The sequence below is a fragment of the Nestor notabilis genome, unplaced genomic scaffold (assembly GCF_000696875.1).
Source record: "Nestor notabilis isolate BGI_N333 unplaced genomic scaffold, ASM69687v1 scaffold13811, whole genome shotgun sequence".
Classification (NCBI taxonomy): domain Eukaryota; kingdom Metazoa; phylum Chordata; class Aves; order Psittaciformes; family Psittacidae; genus Nestor; species Nestor notabilis.
Window position 1 is genome coordinate 1,748 of NW_009913486.1, and position 10,204 is coordinate 11,951.

General features: G+C 42.7%; 1 protein-coding gene across 1 annotated transcript; it reads right to left on the minus strand.

Annotated features, from left to right (window-relative positions):
- Window positions 1-5,359: 5,359 nt before the first annotated feature.
- LOC104412494 (chromosome unknown open reading frame, human CXorf21) lies at window positions 5,360-6,220 on the minus strand. Its single transcript, XM_010023233.1, has one exon. The coding sequence runs from the start codon at window positions 6,218-6,220 to the stop codon at window positions 5,360-5,362; it is 861 nt and encodes a 286-aa protein (XP_010021535.1).
- Window positions 6,221-10,204: the final 3,984 nt, after the last annotated feature.

A 10,204-nucleotide genomic window follows, 5' to 3' on the forward strand; every position in this document is an offset into this window, starting at 1 on the left:
GCTTGTCTTCACCGGAAAATTGTGAAACTTCTTTCCTCAGCTCCCCGCCACCTCTCAGCTTGTTTCACAAACCCTGCTCTGCAAGGGCTTCCTCTGCCTCCGCACGGGTCCCTTGACGCTGCCACAGGAACTCTGCAGCCAATGCCAGCCTTCCCGAAGTCTCCCCGTCATCCTCACCCTTCACCAGTGGTTCCCAACAGATGCTCGGTATCCACCTGTGCCATCTTACTGGTCCTTCTCCTGGCTGTCAGGGGAGCCAGGATCATCTTCTGTGAGGGGGATGTAGGGGTGATCGGAGGTGGGAGAGCACAGGAGCAGACCAAGTGTGGCATGTAAAACCACCAAACAGGGGGATAGCATGGCTGCAGGAGGGAGGGAAACCTCGGGGGACTCCTGGGCATTGTGGCATGGCAGAAGTGCAGGAGCCCATAGTAACGAGCCTTGTGGAAACATAAAGTGGGAGGGTGACACTGGGGTGAACAGCAGTAGGGAGTTCAGTAACAAGCAGATGTTAACTCAAGATGAGGCACTGCTAATATTCCCTGGGGGGTTTTCCACTTCAGGCAAGGTAGTTCATCCAACATTTGCCTTGACAGGGATGTAAGAAGGTCTGAGAAAGAGCCTGAGGAACATTGTTCCCTTCAGTCCTTAGAAAGCCTGCTTAATATTCTGAAAAGTCACCCTAATCCTAATGCCAGCATTAATGCCAGGGAGACAGCAAGCCAGCTCTTCCCAGTACAGCAGAAGCAGAAGTAACGCTGCAATGCACAGAATAAATTCTGTTTTGACCTAAAATTCTGTTCCTCTACATGTTAGTCATTTTTTGCTGTACATTTCTAACTCGTAAATGGTCTTCTAAGACAGTTGACGGTTTCACTGAGCACAACACGGCTCGGGAGCCAGGTATTGGTCCATGTTAGCTCCACCAGAAGCCAGCCCTGTGGACTTGCACTGGCAAACGTCAATACATTGATTTAAGCTGCCTGCTGTGTCCACGCTGTGTGTAATTAATGTAGCTGGAGAAATTCCTGCCCCTTCTGAGTACCGTCCATAGCCATCATATCAGCCTGTCAGAGACAGGCTGCTTCTGTGCACACAGAGATGCTAAATGGACGCATACCAGCTGTCATAGGCTCACAGGCTGCATTTAACTAGGTATGTGGCAAGATATTAACTTCATCAATTAGCAAACGTGCATCAGGCCTTTTGTATCTCAGCATTGGTTTAAAATTTGTAGTAAGTCGTCACTGTTAAATGGTGAACTCCCTAACTTGGTAGTCATCCCTCCTGAATCTGGGAGAACAAGGGGTTTCTCCCCTGTCCACACCAGTACTAAAGATATTTTACAGCAATTCTGATAAATGTGGTAACAAAATCTGCATCCCCTTACCCCACTCCTGCCCAAGCTGCTCTAACCTGCTACTGGCAGCTGGTGACATCCTCAGCAGGTCCTATCTCCAAGAGAAAGCCATGGTACAAAGAAGCTTAGGGAAGGGATAGCCCTAAATAACTCCCTATTGCTTCAGTCCTTGAAAGGACAGCAGAAGGGGGAAGAGCTGAGCCTCGGTGTGCTCCATTGAACCCACCAGTGCTGGGAGGTCCCAAGCTGCACCTGCCCTGCAGCAGCTTCCCCAGGGTGAAACCCCAGCAACATGCCTGCCTGAAGTCAGCACTGCAGCACTTTGTTTATTTCAGTTTTAGGTGCTTTCCTTTTTACCTTCACCCGGTCCCAGTGATCAGAACATGAAATGCTTGTTTTCACATTCAGCACAAAGCCCAGCCTGCACTTTATATCCTTTCTTCTTCCCTCCCGCCACTTCTTGGTATGGACAAGAAATCAGAGCCAACATAGGGGTTAAACCCAAATGCAGCACCCCCAGGTTGCAACAAAATCTGACAACCTCCTTTTCCCTCTTTTCTCCCCCCACCAAGGATTTTTCTCATCACACTGCACACCCAGCCTTCCTGGAGGCACACAAGGGTAGTGTTCACCTGCCACAGTGATGGGCTTGGACTCTTGGGGGCACAGTAACACTACATGTAAACAACAAAACTCCTAGCTGCTATAATCATGTTATCTGCGATGAGTAATATGTTCTGGAAAAAATTCCTAAGGAAGCTGCTAGCGTTTGCTGCTGGTGGTTATAAACTATCCTTCTGAGATCAGTTTCTTGACAGTTGGTCAAAATACCAACCGAATTATTCATTACAATTTTCTTTGCCTTCTTAAGCTATTTTAGCTATATTAAAATAGCCATATTATTAGGAAGTATTGTGAGGGTAGAATTCAAACTCTCCTCTCCACCACACACTCCCCAGCCACCAGAACTCCATCAGCAGCATGTTGATAAGCTTGTGTCAAGAAATGATGCGCCCCCAGCTAAAAATTAATTATTTAACAGAGCTACTAAAAAATTGGGATCTCTCTCTTTAAACGTTTGACCCTGAGGCAGAATACGCAGGGAGGGAGGGAGAAGGAGAGAGATGATAATCACATTAGATAACAACCTGACTCATGGTATTAGCAGCCTAATTGCTATCCAAGTGCTTTTAGCAGGAAACAGCCACACCTAGAGAGGCACCTGTGCAGAGGAAGATTAGTTTTAAATGGAGGAAGGACAGAGGTATAAATGCACTTTCAGCTGAGCACAGTGGAATAATTGTTTGTTTATGTAGAAACTGCCTTAAATCCAAGAGCTACTTTGCACTACTTCACATAATGGGATGTGGCTGGTATGTAATTCATGCAAGAAACAGGAACACTGCAGGGCTCAAAATGGAATGGGGATTTATATTTAGGCAGGGAAAAGAAAATAACCACAGGTGGGGAAGAAGTGGTTGATGGAGTCTTTCTGGAATAAGTCAACTTCTGCAATATTATGACCCTTCCATGAATAAAGTTCATAATTGTCAGTCTGACCGTACAAAATAAAACCTTTACTTGAACGTGGATATGACCGTAGTAAGTGATTGGCTTGGAAGAAAGCTGCACAAGAATTGGATGATTTGTAGTTGATTGCTTAACCAAATATAAGTATAAAACATGCTCTCTTTATGCAGGAGCCACACTTTTGTACATTTAAGACTTGTCTTCTCCCCTGCTCTGCAGCACATTGCTATAACTGCACTGTCGTCTGCGTACCGAGCCCCTGGTTCTTGTTGCAGCCCTCTGACATGGCAGCTATGGAGTGAACCCAGTAAATCAGAGGACCTTTCCCTGTGGGTCTAGGCAGACCTCTCTGCCCCTGTTCTCCAGCTGCCCTTGCTGTCCCCTGTGTTGGTTCCAAGTCAGGACGTTGTAGTGAGTGGAAGCTGCCTGCAGGTTTGGCCATAACCCTTCCAGCTGGGGTAAATCAAGATCTGGACTTCTGAGTAACAGATGATAAAGTGCCGTTTTGTTTGCACAGGACCTGGTCTGTGGAGTGGGTTGAGTTGAGTGGAAGAATCGATTATGTTCTCTGATGAAGGTGCCAGCTCTTTCAGCAAGGGTATTGATTTATGCATTCAACTCTGAAAGTTGCTTTCTACTACATCTTTTGCTACAAAAATTCAGTGATGTGAATGTCAATAGGCACAAACAAAACCCAAATGTTTTGAAAAGCCTTTTGCTTACTTTTGCTGTCCTCTGCAAGCCATTTCATAGATTCTAGTATATCCTTTTATCCTGGGAGAATTTTGAGAGATTTGTTGGTAATGGATTTTGCATACAGAACACGTGTGTGCCTGTGCATTACCATGAATGGTATTTCCTCTTAAAAATAGCATTTTTTTCTATTTTTAAATTGCATTTGATCACAGTCTAGAAATATCATATGCCAGAAATTATCTGTCTTGAATTGCTGAATAATAGTATTTGGGTAGGCTGCCATGGCAACAGATATACAGTCTCTGGATTCACACATAAAAGGCTATTATGGCATCTGTTTTTTGGATACCCCTTCATTGCACAAGCAGGAAAATATACTGAGTTATCCCAGTACCCTCTGAAAAGGCAGCAGCAATAGAATAAAATGTCTTGTTTACTATTTTACATTTGTTTTGAATTATAGGTAAGGCATGCCTTACATTAAAAAAAGAAAAAAGAAGAGGAGAATAAGAACACAAAGGCCAAATCAACATTGTGGAATCAATGCGAATAAAAAAACCATTAATATTTATGATAAGTTAGCATTAATATTATACGTGGAAACCAATGATGGATTGGCATTGACAATATGTTACACACTATACAGACTGAAACTAGGTAACCACTCTTGCCACAATTGCCACAAGACAGCTTTTTTTCTTTTTTTTTCTTCTTTTTTAAGACTTTGTGAAATTTTACAAAAAAGGACCATCTTATTATAAATACATCAGGTCAAATTATACATACGATACACAGCAATGATCCTAACAAAAGCAGTGGATAGCCAAGCTGCTGTGCAGTCTGTTTCACTTTTCTTTCTGCATTCAGAGGAGATGTTCACATTATTCAAATGGGTTTTGGAATAGCCCTTACTTTTCAGTGTGCAATTCTCTTAAAGGAGAATTCTTCTTTTCCCCCTTTGCTATTATGGCTATCCCCACACAACCACTCCACAGCTGCAGGTCAGTAAGTAGCTGGCAAAGGCAACGTCTGTCTGCGACCACAGGTCATCAGCAACCATTGTAACAGTTCAGTCCAGTGCAAGCACACAGGTACACATGCATGCTGTTTGGAAACTGTCTTTACAAAAAGGGTGGGTAACTTTTGCACAGGAAGACACCAACTAAATAATCAGGGTTGGTATAGAAGAAACTGTAAAGTGTCTATCCCTTAGTATCTTTAAGAATAAATTACAAGAGTTTCCAAGGGTTGTCATGAGTAAAGCCACTTGGGGCAGGGAGATGAACTAGGTGACATCCTGAATTCTGTATTTGTGTGGTTCTGCCACCACTGGGCTTGTGCTTGCATGGGTGTAAGCCTCCACTCCACACAGACCCAGGGGTAGGATGGCAGACTCCAGACAGAGGAAAACTGAAATTGTATGTCAAGCATGTAGGGAGGAAGGAGTGTTATATGCTCTTGCTCATTTTTCTACAAAACATTCTGAAAATGTCTGAGGCTCACTAAAATAAGCCTTTAGGGAAAAAACTTTTTTTTAAAAAAAGGCAAAAACCAGAAAAGCCCAACCCAATAAATCACCTGCTCCACAATAGGGACTGCAGAGTACAGGTATTTTCACTTACTTAATACATACTGAAAAGTTTAAGTTAAGTGGTAGATGATAAATGCATTTTTAAGAAGCAGAAAAATGTGTTAAGAAACTATAAATTGACCTTGCAGAATGTAAAAGCTTTCTAATGGCAGAAATGCAAATACTATGCATTAGTGTGGCTGTTACTGGGAAATATGCAGACTAGGTGTGCTAATTTCTGAGGATATTTTTCCACTGGCTATTTGTAAGAAGCGGGTAATGACAATGTCCTTGGCCTTGGTGGTCTCCATATTCCTCTCCCGTGATATCTGCATGCTGATTTGATCTACGTTAGTCATGATAAGCTCCGAGGCCAGGATGTGAGTGGGGGATGCCCTGTTAGCTGTGCTATCCATGATGTACTGCTTATAGAGTTCCACCAACTTCTGTTCAAGGTAGTTGTTCAGGGCTGAGTCGGAGAGGGGCTGCTGATGGGGCACTAAGCTTGCCAGCCGCCAGCATGAGGAGTAGCCTTGGGCTGGCTTGCGGCTGGTGTCGCCAGCTGGGGGAACCCTCATGGACTCCATGGGGGGAGGAATCTCTGAGGACTCCAAGAAGGGGCCGATGCCACTGTCACACGTAAAATCTGTCGTCACTGAGCTAATCGGCACCACGTAGTCCCCAGCTATATGCAAATCGTTGTAGTTCTTGCAAATGCTTTTGCAGGAAGGTGGAACCAGGTAGGTGTCTTTTTTTGTCAGCCCCTCGCAGACATGCATAGCTGGAGATGGATGCTCTGTGGTTGCAGGGTGCTGTGTAGGTTGTAGGAGATTATCCTTCTGCCTTCTGCTATGCTTGCTACCTCTAGAGCAGACAGAGGAAATGCACTTGCCAGCATATCTGCATCTCTGAACAAGGCTTTTTCCTTGTGCTTCATCTGTGGAAGAATAATTAACGGACCTCATTTCATACACCACTTCCTCAGCCGAACTCTTGCTGTAGAGCTCACGGTTCAGGTCTTCACAAAGATAAGCGATTCTGTAAAGGTAACCTTCTGACAGCATCCTTCACCAAAGGAAAGAAGCCACCAGCAGACAGAAAAATGACAAGAAATCATTAGTTGATTACAAACACACTGAGTGGTGATTATACTGGCAAGTCTCTTACTAGATGCAAAGAGATGTTTCCAATTTGGACAAAGAAAGACCGGAGTGTCTTTCTAAAAGACTTGAGTGAAGTGATCAGCTAATCTCCCTGTTGTGATGTGAACTCAATCACATCAACACATATTCTGTATAACATAATATATGGCATGTCCAGTACATCCAATGACAGTGAGCTGAGAAGAGATGAACAAGAAGTGGTTTGTCGTCATAGTAATTGCTGTAATACCTTACACTTAAATATCTGTATTTTTGCCCTTAACTTCAGTGAGAAGTCAAGGGGTTTCCCCTTTTTCTTATATGTTTTGAAGCAACCTTTGTTGTGTGGTTTGTCAGCTGCCCTTGAACTATGTTGATTTGAGATTCATATTGAGAATACCACTACTTCTGTTCCAGACTAATCAATGACTGTAGCTGTGGTTCCTTTTTCATTAACAAATGTCAGATCATTAAATTAGCACTTTGCACTTCTGCATGCAAAGCAGATTGGAATTAATTGTCTCTAACTTTTAGACATGAAAATGTCAGTGGCAAAAACAAGGCTTTTTGGAGGCACAATTCATCTGGCTTGTTTAAGACACCTAAATCGAAATAAGATGAATTGTGCCCTAGATTTGCTTATCACTCTCCAGTTACTATAAAAGGATCTTAAGCTGACTACCCTAGACACAGAAATCTGCAGTGTACTTTTGAAGGGACATATTTCAGTGCACTGCATAGGAAAGTGCACATTTCAGAAGTACTCCTGCTCCTTCACTGTTGGACCAGTCATGAGTACCACCACCAGCTCTGAAATTACTTTTCTGTTGCATTTCTACAAAGGCACAATCAGATTCCAGCAATCATTAACTTACTGCACAATCTGAACAGGCAGCTCAGTCTCAAAAGCTGCACAGACATGTTAGTAATGAAAGACAGGACTCGCTAGGAAGGACACACATGCATCTGCACACATGCATCTGCCCATCAGCAAATGTTCTGCCCAAGCTTTAGCAGCTCCATGCCACATATTTGTTCTTAAATCCACTTCTGTGTCTTTTCTTTTAATAGATGTCAAGGAAATGGTCAGTGAGAAAGATGTCCTAAAAAAACAGTGTGGTCTAGCGAAAAGGAAGTAAATCTTAAGTAAAAATACATTAAAATAAAAACTATTCTTTTCTTTCCGTAGTACAAAATATCATGTGTGATGAAGGAACAAATAACTTGTCTTTGTTTTAATAATGAGTACTTTTCTTCATTTACTATTTAATCCAATTATATCATTTTAATCCTTAATGGATACTGACTTTGCAGATAGGAACATACGTCCCACTTATTTGACAGTTTGTCTGTCTATTTCACAACACCCACTGTCATGGAGCACCAGAATATGAGAACATCTTCCCACAAACTGTGAATGGGGAGGTGGCATCTCTCTGGCACACACTGCACTACCCCATGCTGCTGTCGACTGCTCGACTTATCTTTTCCAGGAGTGAAAGGACTCACATTTCTTGGCAAAGTATTTCATGTGTCACAGTTGCAAGTACAAAATGCTGCACTAATAATAAATATTGGCTAAATCCTGTCCAAGCATGGATATAGACTTTACGCTGATGTTAGGAAGGAGACAGCATGAGAAAAGACTTTCCTCAGGAGTGGGAGGGAGGTAATCACTTCCATGCTATGAAGAAGGTTGGAGGGAAAATGAACTTCCTTCAGAAGGAAATATTCACGGAAATTAAATGTGTCCATAGACTTGCTTTGATGACCCTGGATCCCCCCTGCTGCTGCTAGTTGTGTGAGATTTCCCACAGGCACGTAGCATTTCATGAAAAATGATCTATTTACACAAGGGGGAGTGGAGGGAGGAGATCATGCCTGGGGCTTGGTATTCCCTGCTGCTGTTGTCTTGCTTTAGTTTTTAGCTGTAATTTAGGTGCCACTCCAGAAATGTTAGTCAAATGCTAGAGCTACTCAGATTATCAATGCATCCCCCCTTCTCTTCTTCTGTTCCCCTCTTTTGCAGTGCAAAAGTCCCCACAGTCATCTAGGGCCCAGATGGCTTGATTTCAAAGTCACCACTAATGTTGGCAAGAATGAGTCCGGAATTGTTATACGGTTAATCCTATGCTTATTTTTAATGTGGATTCTGAGAAATGAGTGGAACATATGGCCTGTTCACTGCTCAACCAATGTAGGCAAAGCCAATTGTGTTCAGGTAGCATGTGACACTTCTGTCTTTCCTACTACCCAGATGTTTGTTGTTTCTGTCATAAGGTGATACATTAGAGAAATGAAACCAATGGTTTCATTTCTTCACACTGCATTCTGCAATACTTATTTTAAGAGTTTTAAAGCATGCTATCTGAGACGGGAGTGGAAACAAAAGAACTGGCAAATTGAAAAGGATTAGGCTTCCATGCTGCTCAGGAGTTGTGTGTTTTGTTGAATGAGTTACAAGCTTACCCTTCAAAGCTGGCAAGGACTGTTGCACTAATCTATTCCCAGCTCTGCAAGGAAATCTGATTGAAGTTTTGATAGGGAGTGCTGGGAGCCTGAATGCAAAAGGGAAGATCTGGTACTTAATATAACATATAACCTTGTCAAGTTGTCATTCCATCATTACCAATTGCTGGTCACGCAATTGGGTCACCTTTAATTCTTGCATTTTTTTTGTCTGATAAGGATGACAGTTTTCATTAATTCTACTTCTTGTGCCCCTTTTCTTAATCCCCCTTCAATGCCTCAGTCACACGTATGTACCAGGATTCCAAGTGCATGGGAATTATATCTATTGTCTTTCAATATTTTGGGTTTCGTGCTCCTTAAATTCAGATTTCACTTCCCTCTTCCGGTAAATCACTGAATTACTTTCATTGCACAAGGAAAAGCAGTCCCTTTTATAATTCTGATCTGATGCATTTTGCATGTGAGGTGAACAAAGAGATTTTTCCTTGTATGGCTACTGTAATGGCAATGGGAGCTCACTGCATTCTACCCAAGCCTAGTAGAGACAGAAGGAGAAGACTGTAGGGTTTACACTGTCTTTTCTATCTGACGTAGTCTTTATTACTGACAGATGATATTAAAAACTCTTACGTCTTGCCTGGGTTTTTTGTTCAGTTCTTCAGTGTAAAAAAAGCCTAAATGCAGGATGAATAAAGCCTCGTGGAGAATTCAGTGGTATTGCCAGTATTTTCTGAGTGGCAGCAAGTTTGCTGGGTTATAATGCTTAGAGATGGTGCCAATGTTTGCATAAAGACCTCAGATTGTAGTCTGGGAGCAGGCAAACAGAATGGCAGTTCCTGGCTAGGATAAGCACAACGGCTAAGGAAAGCCTGAGAAGTGTACATAAAGAGGTATAATAAATTGTGTCCTATATACAAACCTGAGCAAGATGAAAAGTTGCTAGGAAGAATGGAAAGAATGTGGTGCCAGCTGGGATGACAGCTCAGCAGGGAAAGGGACATTCTTTTGCATTGAAAAAAGAGGGAATGGAATCTCATATAAGAAACAAGCTTGTTTTGTGCACGTCTGTCTTTCAGATCCATACTGAAAGCAAGGCTCTGAATGGCACTGAAGTTGTGCTGCTAGTGGTTAGAGTTCAAGTTTTATCACAAGATAAATCTTAACTTCTATCTGACTGACTAGATGGGATCCTAGATGAGATTTGAGTTCCCCTGTCTCGAACTCAAATCCTGTGGAGCCATCTGTAGCATTTTTTCCCTATTTTAAGAGACACTTTTCCAGACTGTGGAGATACAGACATATCCCCTCAGTCCGGTTTGGGATTTATCTAAGGTTGCAAGCAGGATGGGCTGGAGAGAGAGACTGTGTATGCTTCAGGACCTTCCACTGGTGCAAAACAGCTCTCAGAAAGCCTCAGTGCATCCAGTGTAGGGA